The 18,439-nt window shown below is 45.6% G+C and overlaps 1 protein-coding gene across 1 annotated transcript in view; it reads left to right on the plus strand.

Moving 5' to 3' along the window:
- Bfsp2 (beaded filament structural protein 2) overlaps positions 1 to 18,439 on the plus strand; it is a 67,966-nt gene that overhangs the window by 33,405 nt on the left and 16,122 nt on the right. Inside the window, exons 2-4 of the mRNA XM_021727576.3 lie at positions 2,910 to 2,992; positions 8,678 to 8,834; positions 9,826 to 9,987. Of these exons, the coding sequence (XP_021583251.2) occupies positions 2,910 to 2,992; positions 8,678 to 8,834; positions 9,826 to 9,987 (402 nt within the window). The remainder of the gene's footprint in view (positions 1 to 2,909; positions 2,993 to 8,677; positions 8,835 to 9,825; positions 9,988 to 18,439) is intronic.

Consider the following 18,439-nt stretch of genomic DNA (forward strand, 5'->3'; position numbering starts at 1 on the left):
TCTGTCTGGGAAGGAGATGGGTAAACAGGGCCAGCAAGCTGTACTTTGGCAAGCCAGGGCCTATAATTAGGCTCTGGTTGAGGGTGAAATAAACCCCTGGTTGTTACTAAACAACAGAAAAAGCAGGAAGGCCTCCAGTTTCTCCAGCCATACAAGCCTCCAAGGACAGACATTTGGACAGAGCCGCCCTATCTGCAAGAAGCATCCAAATTACCCTCAGAAGGCACTCTTGTTCCTTCCCAGACCAGAGTGGGAACTCAGAGGTCACCCAGGAGCAAGGACACTGAGAAGCAGAACTCGGCCTCACCTCACCTTCAAGCCCTCCGCGTTTCCTCCCCAGCCCCTTCACGGGTTGACGGCCCCAGGCATCCTCTGCCTTATAAACAGTTTCCAATAAACTGGAGAAATGTCACCAACTCACTCCGCACAGGATAAAGCAAAGCCACAGATTTGTGGGACAAAGTCCAAAAATCCAGCGGTGTTGATTCTGCCAGCAGGACTCTGGGGTGACTAGGTTTCTACTCATCTTTCTGCCTTTCCAGAATTTAATCCCCTCCCCCACCCACAGACACACACCAAGGCTTTGTTTGGGGTTTTTTTGTTTCTTTTATTTTTTGCTGTCTACAGCCTGGGTCCCAAGTTCAAAACGTCAAAACAAATACACAAATAAAATTAAGTTGTACCAAAGCGGAGAACTTAAGAGCTCTGGGTCCTTCACCTGCACACGTCCCCTCCTGGGTCCTGTAACTTATTCTAGTCCCTTACATCAATTAATTAATTAATTATTGGTATCAGAGATTGAACCCAGGGGTGCTTAACCACTGAGCCACATCCTCAGCCCTTTTTATTTTTCATTTTGAGACAGGGTCTCACTAAGTTGTTTAGGGCCTTGCTAAATTGCTGAGGCTGGCTTTTTGAAATTGTGATCCTCCTGACTCAGCCTCCTGAGCCACTAGTTTTTTTTTATATGCATGCACCCCTCAGTCAGTTAAAATTCTTTTTCTTAAAGAGGTTCTCCCAAGTTTTATCAGCGAATGCCCTGCATCCGTCTTCATCAGCCCCTGCATGGCCACTAGTCTGAACCACTTTTGAAGCAACCTTCTTTATAACCTTTATAACCTTCTGCCTTGGTCGTTTTTTGAGCACACAATCTGGACACCGGCCATGACCCAAGGTCCAATGCTTGAGTGGAACATTTTCCAGAGGCATCACTGTGAAAAATCAGCCTCAAATAGTCAACTGTAAAATGTTATCTTGAAAGTACAGGTGAAGAGCCGTGATGAGGGAAGGCTGAGGAGCCCAGGGGCAGAAGCAAGTCCCCATCTAGGGAGGTAGCAATGATTATGCACCCCTCTTGTTCCAATATGGTCACCTGATTTTGTTTCATTCCATTGAATTTCCCACTGGCAAAACTAATCTTTTCTCTGTTCTGGCCTGGCCCTCAGGCACACTGCAGAAGGGATAAACTAGGATCCTCCCCCATTTATTTCTGATCTTATTCCTGTCTTTCGTCTCTGGTGTGTGGAGTCCTTCTTCTAGTCAGTAAAGAACTTGCAACTAAAGATAGAAACCCACAAGTGGGATTGCTGAATCATGTGGTTGTAAGTGTTTTGAGGAACCTGCAGACTGTCTTCTAAAGTGGCTGCACCAATTCACATCCCTGCCGGCAGGAGTCCTTCCCTCCACATCCTCTCCAGCACTTGTGATCCTTCACCTTTTTCATAACAGACATCCTAACTGGTGCAATGTGATATATCTTCTTGTGGTTTTCATTTGCATTTCCCTGAGGATTGTTAGTGCCGAGCATGTTAATTAGCTTGATTTAATCATTCCACAATGCAAAATAGATATTTTTAAAAAATAGATGGCACCAATAAATACATGAAATTATTATTTGTCAATTAAAAATTTTTAAAAGATTTTTTTAAAGAACTTGCTATATATATAAATAATACACATATGTATGTGTGCATATATGTATATATGTTTATGTATATGTGTAAATACACATGGGTGTTGTATATATACACACTAGTGTGTGTGTGCATATATATAAGCATATATATGTGTACATATATAAGCACACTATATTTACATACACTAGTCCCTACCCATGAGGGACCAAATTTAAAAACTACTCTTCAAGCCTCCATGAAACCCTGAGGGGGAATGAAATTCTACCGTCATACTACATGGTGGCCAACTGCCACGTGTGGTTATTTAAATTTAAATTAAATACAGTTAAATTAAATTGTGGTTGTGTAACCGATGTGATTCTGCAACCTGTATTGGGGTAAAAAATGGGAGTTCATAACCCACTTGAATCAAATGTATGGAAGATGATATGTCATGAGCTTTGTAATGTTTTGAACAACCAATAAAAAATGAATTTTCAGCCCCTCAGCCCCTGCTTGCTCCACCTTGAGTGTCAGTAGCCACATGTGGCCACCGTGTTGTACGTGCTGATCTAGCACTTGCCCGGCACCACAGGAAGTCCTGCTGGGCTGCATTGGTCTAGAGATTTCATCTCCACGGGCTTCAGAGGCATCTGTGATCCGATAGTGTTAAGAGCTGCTAAGCAAAGCCAGTGACACTTTGTTTTAAGGAGTCAGAACTCTTTCCTGGAGAGTCAGAGCTCCTCACTGCGAGAGGGGCTGTGGGCAAGTCTGCCTTTGGATGATCCTTTTGTTCCAAACATCAAATTCTAAAAACTCCTGAGAGACCTCCAGAAGTTGGGCCTTCTCATCTCTTCCTCCTCCCCCTTTTCAATTAATTCTAAAAACATGTAGGGAAATGAATTCTAAAAACATCAGCCTGGTGAAAGGTGCTTCCAGTTCCCCAGAGCCTCTGTGTCCCACGCGGGTCACAGTGGTCAGCAACCTCACCTCCCTTGATGTATGTCGTTGCAGGTGGGCGAGGCCGTTCTGGAAAATGCCAGGCTCATGCTGCAGAATGAGACTCTCCAGGCAGGTGCTGATGACTTTAAAGAGAGGTAAGGCTCTGCAGCAGAGGGGACATCCCCTCCACGCCCCTCCGTGTCCTGGGCAACACAGACCGCACTATCCTGGAGTCTGCATCTCTCACATCCATCTTCATGGGAGGCTGGGGTGGGATAACAGAGGCCCAGGAGACTCCAGATCTATAAATGTTAGGCCCCAAGGGCACTTGGTTTAGAGCAGGGTTCTCAAGCTCTTGGGTGCATCCTGATCACTGTGGGACCTTACAGAAATCACCGACTGCTGGGCCCCACCCTGAGTTTCTGATTCCAAGGGTCTGGAGCGGCACCTGACATTTCCATTTTTAATGAGTTCCCAGGTGTGCTGATTCTGCTGATCCTCACACCACACTTTGAGAGCCACTGGTTTAGAGTAAGAACTTGCAACCCTGGCTGCATATTGGAATTACCTGGATTCCTAAAATACCAGCACACCAAACCCTAAGGAATAATTCAATCAAAATCCCTGGCGGTGGGGCCTGGGCTTCAGGATTTTTAAAGCTCACAGGTACCTTACCATGTACCCAGGCCTGAGAACCACTGATATGAAGTTTAACACAGTATTTCTTCATGTGTGATGTGCATACTATTTTTTCAGGTTGTTTTAAGTAATATAAGAACAAACATTTTATTTTTATAATTTTTTGAGAGAGAGAGAGAGAGAATTTTTAATATTTATTTTTTAGCTTTCGGCGGACACAACATCTTTGTTTGTATGTGGTGCTGAGGATCAAACCCAGGCCACACACTTGCCAGGCAAGCGCGCTACCACTTGAGCCACATCCCCAGCCCACAAACATTTTATTTTTAACAGTGATGTATTTATTTTTATAGTTATCTTCTGTTTATGACCCATGAGGTTATTTTCCCACTATAGTAGCACCATTTAGAGTAGCAACTTAAAGTTTATTTTATATAAAGAGATTTTAAACTTTAAGATTTACTGGGGGGAGGGGCTACCAGGGGTAATTAACCACTGAGCCACATCTCCAGCCTTTTTTGTGTTTTATTTAGAGACAGGGTCTCACTGAGTTGCTCAGGGACTCTATAAATTGCTGAGGCTGGCTTTGAACTTGAGATCCTGCCTCAGGCTCCTGAGCTGCTGGAATTACAGGCAAGCGCCACCATGCCCAGCACATTTGCTTTATTTTATTTTTTGTGGAGCTGGGGATTGAACCCAGGGCCTTATGCATGTGAGGCAAGCACTTTACCAACTGAGCTACCTCTCCAGCCCAAGATTAACCTTTTCAGTAGCTATATTTAAGGAAAAATAGAAAGTAAATAGTGATACGGGGGATATGCATTTAGAGCAAAATCATATAGATGAGTGAAGTTTGGGAAACAGTGGTCAAATGGAGAAGCAAAATGAAGAAGACCTTGAGGAAGAGCATCCTGGGAGCTGGGTTCGTGGATGGGCAATGGGATTGTTTCAAGGACTCTTCCCCTAAATTGATGAAGACAAGAGAGGAGAAGTATATGGTTTGGAGTCTCCACAGAAGAACCTGATCCCATTACCATCTTATCTAAGGATGAGGACACCTTAGGGTAAACTTGAGAGTCCAGGTTTCTCCATCTGCTAAATGTATCTCCATTATAAGTCACCCTGGGGTCAAGGAGATTCTCAGCCAAACAGTGTGGCTGGGTCACCCACGTCCTATTCAGAGCAGCCCCATGGAGTGAAGCCACCACCCCAGCCTCTGACAGCTATGCAAAGAGAGACTCCAGTGGACATAAAGCCACGTGCAGTAACTTTTAAATAGCAGGTATGGTGGCACACACCTTGAATCCCAGCAATGTGGGAGACTGAGGCAGGAGGATCACAGGGTTGAGGCCAGACTCTGCTACGTAGCAAGACCTGGGCTCAAAATTTTAAAATAAATAAATAAATAAATAAGACTGGGGATCTAGTTCAGTGGTAAAGCGACCTTGGGTTCCATCCCCAGTAACACAAAAATAAATAAATAAATATATTTAAAATGGAACTTCATAATAGTATGAAATTAAGGGAGGAACTGGCTACAATTTATTTCACTCATTCATCCACTGATGCATTTATTTATTCAGTACGCACTTCTTCCACGCCACAGACTAGCACATGACACACCAAAAGCAAGGTCTTGGTCTATTTCACTTCTCGCTATCACAGTGCCAGGCACGAGATGAATGCTCCACAGATACTTGTTGAATCAATAAACGAATCAATTCAACAAATATTTGAATGCCAGCTCTGTGCCCGGCGCCATGCCAGGTGCTGGGAATGAGGTAAACGGGACGTGGTTCCAGACCTCAGGGTCAATGGTAAAGTTGCTGTAGGGATAATGACATTGCAGGATGGATGAGCACAGGTGAGGAAGGTCATTTAGCTCTGCCAGGTAATACCCGGTTTGGGTCCCAAAGCTCAGGTGGGAGTTGGCCTGGCCACCGAGGAGGCACACGTGTAAGGAAAGAGGTACATACAGCAGAGTGCTTTGGGGCGGGGGGGGGGGGGGTAAAGCAGCTCGTGCACATGGAGGGAATGAGGTGGGGAACACAGATAAGGCTGGAAACCCAGAGAGAGGCCAAATCCTAGGAGACCTTGTCTGTCCTACCGAAGATTGTGCCAATGTAAGAGCAGGGAAACCCACAGAAAGAAAAGACTTGAGCAGACTCATGGAGACCAGATTTAGCTCGAAAGGGGTCTCTGTATTGATGAGAGATAAGTGATTTATTTTGAGACCAGGTCTTGCTAAGTAGCAGAGTCTGGCCTCGACCCTATGATCCTCCTGCCTCAGTCTCCCACATATGCTGGCAAGATGCTCCTACAAGGCCAGCAGGAGAGAAGGGCCTGGGCCAGGACTGGGAGTTGTTGGGAAATAAGGTGGATCCGATTATTAAGGAGGCTAAAGTCCTCTGATCAGAACACTGACCCTGTGTGGTCAATGATGGTCACTCTGGAGCCACACTTAGAGGAGGCAACTCGGAGGCCACTGTAGTTCAGGCACAAGGTGTTGAGGGCCGGCTGAGGACGGTAGCCACGGGCTGACTTAAGCAACCGTCTAAGAAAGTATCAGCAGGATTTGACAATAATCTGCATATTAAGTATAAAAAGAGGAAGCAAAGGTCAATTCCAGGTTTTGAACCTGGGCTAAGGAGAAGACCTGTGATTCCATTTACTGAAATAAGAATGGAGAAGGGAATGCCTGTCCAGCTTTCAGGGCTACACGACGAATTCAGAGCTGAGTGGTAGTGGAGGAGCCCAGGAGAAGTGGCGGGGCTAGGCCAGGCCGTTCTGGGTGTCAGGAGCTCAGAGGTGCTCACCAAAGACTTCAGGGTGGAGGGAAAGGGAAAGAGGGGAGCAAGAAAAGGCTAAAATCTTACATCAGCCTTGGGGGCATCACAGGGCGTTTTGAATCCTTAGAGAAATTTAAAAAAAAAAATAAAAAGTCTATATGGGACCTAAGGGCACAAACAAATCCTGATTGACATGGGTGGGTTTTCACTTCAGCTGGAGGGACAGAATTTGTTTCCCAAAGGGCTAAAATATGAAGGAAGGGGCTGGGGTGTAGCTCAGCAATAGACTGTGGGCTTAGCAGGCATGAGACCCTGGGTTCAACCCCTAGCATCCAAAAGAAGAAAAAAAAAATACAAAATGTCAATGAAAATACATTCCTTCCTAAAGAATACATTTGGGTAGAAAAATCTAATCCTATAAAAAGGGCTTCACAAGAATGCCTCAGAAGCCATCCCCTGAGAGCTGATTCAAGGTGCAGGTCTCCTTGATCCCTTCATTTAACTTTTTGTTTGTTTGGTTGGTTGGTTGGGTTTTTCATGCTGGGGATCCAACAAAGACCTCTACCACTGAGCCACATCCCCAGCCCCGTTTGACTATCTTTAACTTCAGGGTACATGGTCCAAGGTCTGGCTAAATGACAGGTCATACAAACCCAAGAGGAACCGTGAAGACTAAGGATGACAGAATTGGAATTAAAAATGACCCCAACACCTTAGAACAATGGGCCAGGGAAATTGAAAGAGGACAGATATCAACTTCTACTTTGGGGTTTGGGGAAATCGGGCTTTGAGGAGCTCTGGTGGGAATGCTCAGAGGTTCAGATTGACAGGAGGTTCGAAATGAGTCAGCAGCAAACACGGCGGGTCATCAAATGAGCAAATGTGCTAAGAGACGAAAAGCCACAAAATCAATCTTGGGGACCACGATGAAAAGAATTCGAGTCAAACAAAGGAGCAGAGGGCCTCACAGGAATCTGAATTCATCCAGCAGCATCTGGAGTTCTGAGTTCAGTTTTCTGTTTCATATTTTAGAGATAGACACAGACCAATAGAAGCATTTCTGATTAGTCCACAAATATATCTGAAGCCTAAAGTGGGGTGCAGGGAACTCAAAGAGGGGAAGCCACAGTCCCTGCCCTTGACAATTACGTGGAAGCCATCTACCTGAGGAATGGAGGAAGGAACTGAAAACGTTTAATCTGAAAAAGAAAAGGCTTGTGGGGATGGGGTGTGGGGGGAGGACGCTAAATATCTGTAGGACTGCCAATGGCAGGGTCAGCGGACTCTGGGTGTTCCAGATATTAGAACTCAAGAGTTTTACAGGAATCGAGATTTAAACTCTTGAAGGAAGCAACCCAAAGATGGAAAGGTGACCTTAAAAGGTGACCATTTGTCCAGCCCTGGAAATAAGCAAGCAGAGGCTGCGATGATGGTCTGTCAGGAATGCCATCGAGGGATTCTCACGGGGCAGGGGTTTGTCTGTGGACCTCTAAAGTCCCTTATAATTCTAAGACCCTAAGAGGCTTCCTGGAATGAGCAGTGTGCGACTCCTCCCTTTTGGGGAACGGATGGAGGTCAGGTGTGAGGTTTGCCAAGGAAGGGCGGGGAATGCACCAGGAGAAATCAGGCAAAGATGGCAGGTAGTTTCTAGAAAGAAAGTTCTGTTGCAAACCAGCGATTTTGAGAACTAGGATTGAAACAGAACAGAGTAGGCAGTTTAGATGTGTGTGTGTGTGTGTGTGTGCATGTACACACACTGGTGCACACATGCATGTTATTACATACGTTGTAGGTGTTTAAAACTCTGGATATGTCATATGTAAATCCTAGCTTCCTGCTTCTCTGGAAGAGATCTGTGTCAAACCCCTTCCCACACAGTGGAGAGAAACTGGGCAGCAGCGCCCCCTATAGGTTAATCTGAGTTCTGCAGTGTACTTCCACCCCCACCTTTCCCTTGGGGTCCCTCATCCACATTCCCCATTTGGGTTTGCAGCCACAGTTGGGAATTTCAGCACAGTCCCTATTTGGGGATTCCCCAGCCTGGTCCTTAGCAGGATCTCAGTGATGTCCATTAAATGGTCCTCAGGTGAAAAGGAGGACAATTCAGGACAGTGAGGAAGATGCTGGACCCCTTACAGGGATCTGAACTCCTGGAGAAGCCTTCCTCAGAGAGCTGAGCTGCAAAGGCCCCAGGAGGGTGGCAGCCCATGAAGCCAGCTTACCAGATGTTAGCTACGATCGCTTTCATGTTAAGAAATTGACCTGGGAACAACCAACAGGGCTCTCAAAGTTATTGAAACAAATAACTTTTTAAACATTCATGGTCTGTCCCATAATTGGCCTTCCTGTAGTATCTGATTTTTTTTCCCTTTGGGTCAGCCAGATATGCTGATTGAGTTCCTTTATCTGCAGATATGAAAATGAGCAGCCATTTCGCAAGGCAGCGGAAGAGGAAATCAGCTCTCTGTATAAAGTCATTGATGAAGCTAATTTGGCAAAGATGGATCTGGAGAGTCAAATAGAAAGTCTGAAAGAAGAACTTGGCTTTCTGTCAAGGAACTACGAAGAGGTGGGTGGCAGCGGGATGGCAGGGTTGACCACAGGGACAAGGCGCTGGCCTGGCCATAGCCACGAGAGCTCCTCTTGGCCTCTCTGCATTCACTGCCTGCCCAGGTCTGCAGGGAAAATGCCAGTGAAATACTATCAAATCCTCAAAGTGGGTCAGGTTTCCCTAGAAGTCAAAACTCAAATGGCTTCAGGAACCAGGATGCTACATAAATGGGGGAAGCCGCAGGTCTAAGCTGAGGAGAGAGAGAGATGGAACCTGTTTTGACTGAAGGGCATACTCCAGATACTTTTTCAACCCTGTCTAGGATCAACAAGATAACTCTGAGCTCAGACCTAAGCTGTGGATCACACACACACTCATGAATAAAACTAGGTCAGATCTCTGAGTGACCGGACTAAAGGACACCTCCTACCGTCTCTTGGTCCATCCAATTCCCCCAGCACTGCACTGACTCTAAACCACCTCATCACATTATTGTCTGATCCACCATTTAAAGTTCTTCCAGTTAAAAGAATCCAAACCCACTTAACAACACTCCCATCAGGAAGTTCCTCTTTGTGTCCAACCTGGAGCTAACCAGCCACCGTAAGCCCACTTCCTGCTGCTCCTATCTCTATCATTTCAGACCACATTCTGACAGTAACCCTTTAGAGACTCCAAAGTTATCCTTAAATGTCTTTCAGCCCAGCCTGACTTTATGCCTAAGTATTCTTGCATACTTTGTTTTTGTTTTTATTTAGTTATGTATTTTGATTTTTGCTGGGGGCCTGGCCTTGTGGACATGGCCTTGGGCATTTGTAATGCCCAAGAAATGCACCCTTGGGAAGGGAACACGGTTCCTATGCCAGGAGGAGGAGCAGGGACTTTGCCGGTCTTTGTAAGGCCCATGTTTGGCAGAGAGAAGCATTAGGGGCTGGTCTTCTGCTGGCTAGAATCTCATGGCTTTGCTTTTTCTCCTGGAACTCACCTGGGGTGTTCTTGTCGTTTTCAGGATGTAAAGGTGCTATACAAACAGCTCGCAGGGTCTGAGCTGGAGCAAATGAACGTACCCATGGGCACTGGTCTGGATGGCATCCTTGAGACAATCAGGATTCAGTGGGAGAGAGACGTTGAAAAGAATCGGGCAGAGGCAGGAGCCCTGCTCCAGGCTAAGGTAAGAGGCAGGGCCAGCATCCTGCGCCCAGCCCCTCGCCCAAGGAGCCCAGGCAAACATGAAAGGCATCAATCATCTTGCAGGAGAAGAAGCGCAACGGCTGAGCAGCAAGCTCAGTCTCATTTAACATGGAGAAAATACAAATTAACATATTAACTTTTTTTTCAGTATTGGGGATTGAACCCAGGGGCATGTGACCACTCAGCTACACCCCAGAGCTCTCTTCATTTATTTTTTTAAATTTTGAGACAGGGTCTCCCTAAGTTGCCCAAGCTGGCCTTGAACTTGCAATCCTCTTGCCTCAGCCTCTAGAGTCTCTGGGGTTACAGGCATGCACTAATACATGTAAACAATAATAATTGTTTTGTGGACCTATTTAAAAGCAGAAGATGGTTCAAATGATAATCCCAGCAGGTATGCAGAAAAGTAGTTTCTTTGCTGGGTTATTGAAGAGCATGAACCAGTATAACACCCTTGAATAAGGGATTTGGCAATATGTATCAAGAGCCTTAAAAGCTCCATATCTACCAGCTGAAAAATCTATATCCTTAAAAAAATCCTAAAATAAAATAACTGAAAATATAAGGGCCAGAGTGTAGCTCAGTGGTAGAGTGCTCGCCTAGCATGCACAAGGCCCCAGGTTCAATCCCCAACACTGCAATAAAAAAAGAAAATACAAATAGTTAATGCCCAAATACACTCACTGAAGCATTATAAAAGTGAAAAAAAATGGAAGCCAAAGTATATACATGTTTGATAGTAGGAGAGAAGCTAAGCCACAAGCTCACTATGCTGTGTGCAATGAGATAGAAAGCAGTCCTTAGGAATGGCGTTTACAAAGTATTTACAAGAAGATGGGAGAATGTTCATGGTAAAAGAGGAAACAGGAAAAAGCAGAATGGTATATTCTAGGGGCCAACAAGCTTTTTTGAAAGAACTAAATAGTAAATATTTCAGACTACAGAGGCTGAATGGTCTCTGTTGGAACTGCTCAGCTCCGCTACAGTAGCATGAAAGCCACCAGAGACCAAGGGAGGGACAAACATGACTGTGTTCCAATAAAACTTTATTTACAAAAAAAAAAAAAAAAACAGGAGCTTAGCCCTGTTTGGTCTTCAGGTAGCTGTGTGTCCGTGCCTGGTGTGTGCAGTAAAGTAAAGCATTCAAGCAAGGAAACTGAGCCTCAAGAAACATTAACAGGGCTGGGGGTGTGGCTCAGTGGTAGAGCACTTGCCTACCATGTTCAAGGCCTTGGAACCAAAAAAATAAAGAAAGCAAAGAGGACTAATAGATTAATGGTGCTGGCTGGGGTGGCACCTACCTACGTCCCAGCAACTTGGGAGGCTGAGGTAAGAGGATCTCAATTTGGAGGCTAGCCTTAGACAACTTAGCAGGAACCTGCCTCAAAATTTTAAAAATAACATTCTGGGCTGACGATGTCACTCAGTGTTAGAGCGCCCCTGGGTTTGATCCACAACATCACAAAAGAAGAAGAAAAGAGAAGGAAAAGAAAGGTATATTAATGGTATTAGCAGTGGTTTTCTTGGAGTAACGGATTATTCTGACACTTGGAGGTATTTTTTTCTTTTTTGGTCTTGACTATTTCTCTAATTTTTCTTAAGCAGTAAGAATTATACTCAAGGAGGGGAAAGCAACTTTTATTAAAGTCTCATGAACGGCAAAGGAATTAACCAGAAAAATAGAATGCAGAAGATTGTTTTTGGCCGGGAGGGGATACTGGGGATTGAACTCAGGGGCACTCAACCACTGAGCCACATCCCCAGCCCTATTTTGTATTTTATTTAGAGATGGGGTCTCACTAAGTTGCTTTGCACTTCACGGTTGCTGAGGCTGGTTTTGAACTCATGATCCTCCTGTCTCAGCCTCCCGAGCTGCTGGGATCACAGGCATGCGCCACCACGCCCTGAGCTAGAATACAGAGGCTTTGTTCTTTCCTTCTCTGTCTCCCACTCTTTCTTGGTGCTGAATTTTGAGGCAGAGGATGCAAAACAGCAGAAGAGCAAGGAGAATGCAAAGACGTGGGGACAGAAGGTAGCTGTTTGAGTAAAGGCCAGAGAGCCTCCTCAGTGCTCTGGGTTTTCAGTCAGAAGTTCTAATCCTGGTTGCCCAGCAGAACTATCTCAGAGCATTTTCCAAAACGCCAATGCCCAGGCTCCATTCCAGAACAATTAAATCAGAAGGAGCGGAGGAACTTTGTGATTTTTGCCAAGCCCTCTGGATGATTCTAACATGCAGCCAGGCTTGAGAATCAGTGATGGTTACAAAAGCCACCCAAGGAAACCAGGAGAGCCCGTTCTGTGCTTTCTTCTGCCAAGTCCCCCACCTCCCAGACCCCCAAGGACCAACAGGAACCATCAATGATCTTTCCCAATTCTGGAAACCCCTCCCCCATTTTCACTAACCCAAGAAACATCTTATAATCCCCCATTCCTCCACCCCTTGGCCTTTTTTTTGATAACTTCTTTCCTTTCTGTTCATCAGTTCCTTGAGCCAGATCACTACCAACACTTTCTATGGCAAATGGTACCCAGCACCTCCAGAAAATGACCCCCACACATACACCTCTCCCCAAACTGGTAACTGGTGTAGACCAAAGAGGTGAAGTGAGGCCAATCCACGGATTCAGTTTTGCTTCTTCTTTTAAGAAATATGTGATCGAATCCCATGCCCTCTTTTTAGAGGTAAGGAAACTTGAAAGCCAGAGAGCACAGTTGAGTTTCTAAGGTTCCACAGCAAGATGGTAGCACCAACTTCAACCCCCCTGGCTCTTAGTGCAAGGACCTTTTTGCTCGTTGGTCTGCATGGTTTCTTTCCCAAAGCTAAATCCCAGAGGCCCAGTGGGATTTGCAATTTTACATCTGTCCCAGCATTGCTGGGATGTACGCCATACTGTAGTAGCCTTTTCTTTGGCAAAAGGCAGGGCCATCATAATTATCAAAACTAAATCCTGCTAGCCAGAAGTAGTGGTGCACACCTATAATCCCAGCGACTCAGGAGGCTGAGGCAGGAGGATCCCAAGTTTGAGGATCAGCCTCAGCAACTTAGCAAGACTATTCTCAAAATAAAAAGGGCTAGGGGTATGGCTCAGTGGGTCAAGTGCCCTGGTTTCAAATGCCTGATCTGAGGAAGGAAGGAAGGAAGTCCTTAAATCCTGCCTACTATGAAAAAAAGAAAAAAGAAACTGGGCATTATTATTCACACCTCACCCCTTTGAGAATCATTACCAGTCCAACAGTAACTCCAACATTAATTCTGAACAGATTCATTAGTGTTTTTTTAATAGAGTAATCTGAAAGCTACATCTCAGAGAAAACAGACAGTTCTTGTTTTCCTTTGGCCAGGGCTGCCTGGGCCTCTTGCAGAGAGGCAGAGCTCAGAAAATATTTGCAGAATGAGTGAATTCCTCTGATCATCAACAAAGATCAGAACTGACAGCCAGAATTCCTCCAATAAATAGTTTTGTCAGCTGCAGTTCTGCCCTCGGGGGCTGACATTTGCCCGTCCTGAGCGTCTCTTGTCTGTTTCTTGGCAGCAGAGCCTAAATGTGAAATGGCTTAGCGCACACGCCGGCTTTCAAAAGCTTTTGTAAAGAGAATGCAAACATGCATTTAATTACCTTTCAGCCCAAGGAGGCTGAAAATTAATTAACATGATTAATTCGTGTCTTAGTTTAAGTTTCCCCCAGAAGCAGATCTGGAGACAAATATTGGAAGTGGAAGCGGTTTATTGGGAAGTTAGTGAGCGCAGGGAGGAGACCCACAAAATACCCAGTAAAGGAGAAGCAGAGAGGGAGCCAACAAAGAGTGTATTATGAAAGCAGCTACCCCCTGGACATTGGCGCATAGGCCCAGGGGGATTCTGGGAAAGGGTCTAGACTGCAGGAGGGGAGAGGCTGGGAGCTGGGGTATTAATGCTCTCTCCTGTCAGTCCTCCCCCATCTGCTAACAGAGTGACCTTTCAAGAGCTCCAGGGAAAGCTCTCAGACAGAGAGGCAGAATCCAGTGGTGGGAAGCCCAGGAAGCGCTAAACCTTGAGGGCCTGAGGGATGAGGGCAGGTGCATTGAGCACCTGCTACAACCTATCTGCCAACTCTTTTCTGGTTTTTAATTGTTAAAAGCAGTTCTGGCCAGAGTCAGTACAGTGACCACACCCCCTTCAGCCAGGGTGGTCTGGTGTCAGGAACCTTGGGGGTCCAGGATTCTGAGCTGTATGGTTCAGGGGTTGCAGAAATCAGGCTGGTTCAGAGAATGCATGTTCCTGAAGTCTGGCTCTTTGTTGTGTATTTGCTGTGGTTTCCTAACTCCAGGTAACTTAGGGATACTCAGGAACTTCAAACAATGTGCTCCTACTCTCCAGACCTCCTGTTTAGCCTTGTGAAGAAAGAAAGGGGAAAAAAAACAACTTTATTTTTCTTTTGCACGTGCTCTATCACTGGACTACATCCCTAGCCCTTCATATATATATGCTGTAAATGGAAACAATATCTTTATTTTTTTTTAATGTAGTGCTTAGAATTGAACTCAGTGCCTCACTCATGCTAGGCAAACACTCTACCACTGAGCCACAACCCCAGCCCCTCTTATTTGTTATTTTGAGATGGGAGGGGTCTCCCTAAGTTGCAGAAGCTAGCCTCCAATTTGTGATCCTCCTGTCTCAGCCTCCCAAGTTGCTGGGATCACAGGTGTGTGCCATCACCCCCAGTTTAAAACCTTCTTCCTCTGCTCTCACACAACTTCTGACACTTCTCCTGCCAGAGGACAAAAATCACAACTTAGTTTAATGACCCTAATGGCCTTTATTTTCGATTCCAGGCTCAGGCAACACATCATTTTGTAAGACAGAATAGTATTGTGGTGAGCAGAGGAGGTTGGTTTTATAGACAGAAAAAGGGTTGAAGAAAGCAGAAATAACCTCAAAAAAGTAGATTGGTCCTTTCAAGGTTATTTTCCTTGGGAAACAGGACCTGGGAGACACAACAATAGAAAAAAACCACCGATTGGTAAGCATCAGGTAAAGATTATAGCAGAGAGAAGAACTTCATTATCGTATGAATCGAAACTGGATGGTGTGGGGAAATTTGGCTGCTCTCTCTCTAATCCTGATGATTTCTCTGAAGGTCAGAAGCAGCTTAGTTTTTAGCTTTAATGAGGTGGAACTTTAGCGTGAGTGACTCCATTTTGATTTCTAGCCTGGTCTGTTGGGGGCGGGTGCAGGAGTTTCATCTAAAACAATGTCCTCCTGTCATTTTGATTTAACACACAAAACGTGTGGTCTCCAAATGCCCAGCAGCGTGTCCCGCAGTTCAGCTCAATTCTGACACCGGAGTAGCCATCGGGTCTCACGAGTTAAGGGCTCAGTCTCATAAGAATGCCCTGTCATCACAAGTCTGGACCTCTTCCACTAATGACCAGCTGTGTGTGGGACCAAGAGCCACCTTCCCAGCACCTGTTCCCCAACTTGGAAGTTCAAGTTCAAGTTCCCCAACTTGGAAGTTCAAGTTCAGGGTTTTGTGCAGAACTCATTTCCTAGGCAGGATTGATCAGATCACCATTGGTGATTCAGTCCCTTTTTCTCCCTGGGACCAGGGGTGGGGCAGAAAGTTCCAATCCCCTCATCACATGAATGAATTTCCCAAGCCACCAGCATCCCGTCCTTAAGGGTAGCCCCAAAGACATCTCCTTAATCTAAACTCAGGTGTGGCTGAAAGGGGTCTGTTAGGAACGACTTAGGAAAGGACACACTCCTTTAGTTTATCAACCTGAGCTATTTCAAGCCCTGGAGACAAAAACTAATTATAACAAAAGATGCTCCTATGGCTTTCTTTGTTCTTTGCTTTTCTTTGGCGCTGGGGATTGAACCTATGGCACTCTATCAGTGAACTACATCCTCAGCCTTTTTTTAGATTTTATTTTGTGACAAGATCTCTTCTAAGTTGCTGAGGTTGGCCTGTGAACTTGGATCTTCCTGCCTCAGCCTCCCAAATTGCCGGGATTACAGGTGTGCACCACCACCCCAGGCTGGCTCTTATTACTTAGGAAATCGTAAGGATTTTAAGAGTTATGCCCAGGAGCCAAGGACAAAGCCCAAATATAAAATATATATATATTTCTCATTGTATCACAACATCACACCATGGAATGTATTCCCAGGTCTGTAGTCAGGTGGCCTTAAGAAGACCACCCTGAGGCTGCATGCAGTGACACATAATTGTAATCCTAGCAGCTTGGGAGGCTGAGTCAGGAAGATTACAAGTTCAAAGCCAGCCTCAGCAACAGCGAGGTGCTAAGCAACTCAGTGAGACCCTGTCTCTAAATAAAATACAAAATAGGGTTGGGGATGTGGCTCAGTGGTCAAGTGCCCCTGAGTTCAATCCCCAGTACCAAAAAAAAAGACCACCTTGAGTTGAGAAATCACCAAAGGTCTTGCTGTCATTCACCCTTTTCCTAGATTTTTAAACTGAGGCATTTCCATTTTATGGAGGTACAAACAAAAAAGAGAAATCTAATGCTCTGCCTTTATGTTGGCTGTGTTGAGATATCTTAACACCCTTCTTCCCTAAAACTTTAGTGGAACCCATGGGCTCAGACAATCACTCCATCAATCATTGTTAAAAGGCCTAGCTGGGTGTAGTGGTGCATGCCCGTAATCTCAGTGACTCAGGAGGCTGAGGCAAGAGGATCACAAGTTTGAGGCTAGGGAGACCCTGTCTCAAAGTAAAATATAAAAAGGGCTAGGGATGTAGCTCAGTGGTAAAGCCCCCTGGGTTCAATCCCCAGAACCAAAACTTTTAAAAGACCTAAAATTCAGGAATAAAACTAATAACACGATGAGAACCATAAATCTTTGACATCTGAACAATAAACTTTTCCTGCTCATTCAATTCTCATGACAGGGCTAGGGATGGGGCTCATTGGTAGAGCACTTGCCTAGCATGTATGAAGCCCCAGGTTCAATCCTTAAGACCACCAAGAGAAAAAAGAAACAGAATCAGTACAAATTCTTATGACAGCCTCATAAGCAGCAGCTATTGTGAGGGGGGGGATTACCAAGGACTGAACTTGGGGGCACTGGACCACTGAGCCACATGCTCAACTCCATTTTGTATTTTATTTAGAGACAGGGTCTCACTGAGTTCCTTAGCACCTCACTGTTGCTAAGGCTGACTTTGAATGGGAGATCCTCCTGCCTCAGCCTCCCAACCGCTAGGATCACAGGCATGTGCTACCACGCTCAGCTAGCAGCAGCTATCTCACTTCCCATTTTACCAATGGGAAGGAAAGATGGAAAGGAACAGAGAGCTCTTAGCTTCTCCACTGTTTCTGCCAAGGTTTTCTTTCACAGAATGCTGCCATTTCAAAGGTCCATAGGACCAACAGGAAAATGATGCTCTGGGGAGCCAAAAGACACTTTCAAGAAAATGACGCAAATTTCCTCTTTCCTGTGGGTGTCAGTTCGTGATGATGAATAGAATCTAGAATTTCTTCCAACCCACCTTTTTCTGAAAATGTGTGATCTTCCTGGAAACAGGCCACTCGGCAAGCTCAGGGCTTCCAAAGTCTCTGAATGAAGCTGTTTGGAATTCAAAAGGTTGAACTTCCCCACTTCTGTTTCCCATTGATGGGTTAGAATGGCCCCCTCCGGAGTTGCATTCGCTTTCCGCTACTTTGTAACAAACTACTGCAAACTTCCTGGCTCAAACAACAAACATTTATGATCTCACAGTTTCTGTGGGTCAGGAGTTGGGGTGTGACATAAGGGTCCTCTGCTCAGGGTCTCACAGACCTCAATCAAGGTATCCACAGGGCCCATAATCTCATCATCAGATGGCTGGCATAATGCAATTTCTTGCAGGTTTAAGAGAAGGCCTTCAACTCCTAGAAGCCCTCCTCCCCGCCCCGCCCCCATAGACACTTTGTTCCTTCAAGGGCAGGAAAAGAGCATAGAATCAAAGCCAGGCCCACCCAGATACTTTCCCTGTTGATCAACTCAAAATGAACTGACTTAGGAACAGAATTATACCTGAAAAATCCCCCACCATTGACATATAATATCCTCACCTGGTTGTGAGACAATCCCAGAGGGCAGGGGAGGCCATCTTGGGATCCTGCCCACGAGACCAGGCCCCAGCACTGGAGCAGAGAACCTCCTGTGACTCTCCTACCTCCTGTCACTGTCCTCTGCCTGGCAGACAGCTCTCCTTCTCCAGGGGCACACAGAGCCCCTTTTCTTTGTCCAGTTTCTCAGCCTGGGCAAGGAGAAGACTCTGCTTCCTGGCCGTGCGCCTGGTCTGCAGTGTGCTTGCAGCAAGGCAAGCTCTGTTTTGCCCCCTAACATCCTCCTGGAGATGTCCCTTCCATTCTCTTTTGCCCAGAACTGGTTCCACATTTCCTGTTCCTTGCTCACTGCAGCTGAGTGGCATGTACAACAGCCA

The sequence above is a fragment of the Ictidomys tridecemlineatus genome, chromosome 3, assembly GCF_052094955.1.
Source record: "Ictidomys tridecemlineatus isolate mIctTri1 chromosome 3, mIctTri1.hap1, whole genome shotgun sequence".
Classification (NCBI taxonomy): Eukaryota; Metazoa; Chordata; class Mammalia; order Rodentia; family Sciuridae; genus Ictidomys; species Ictidomys tridecemlineatus.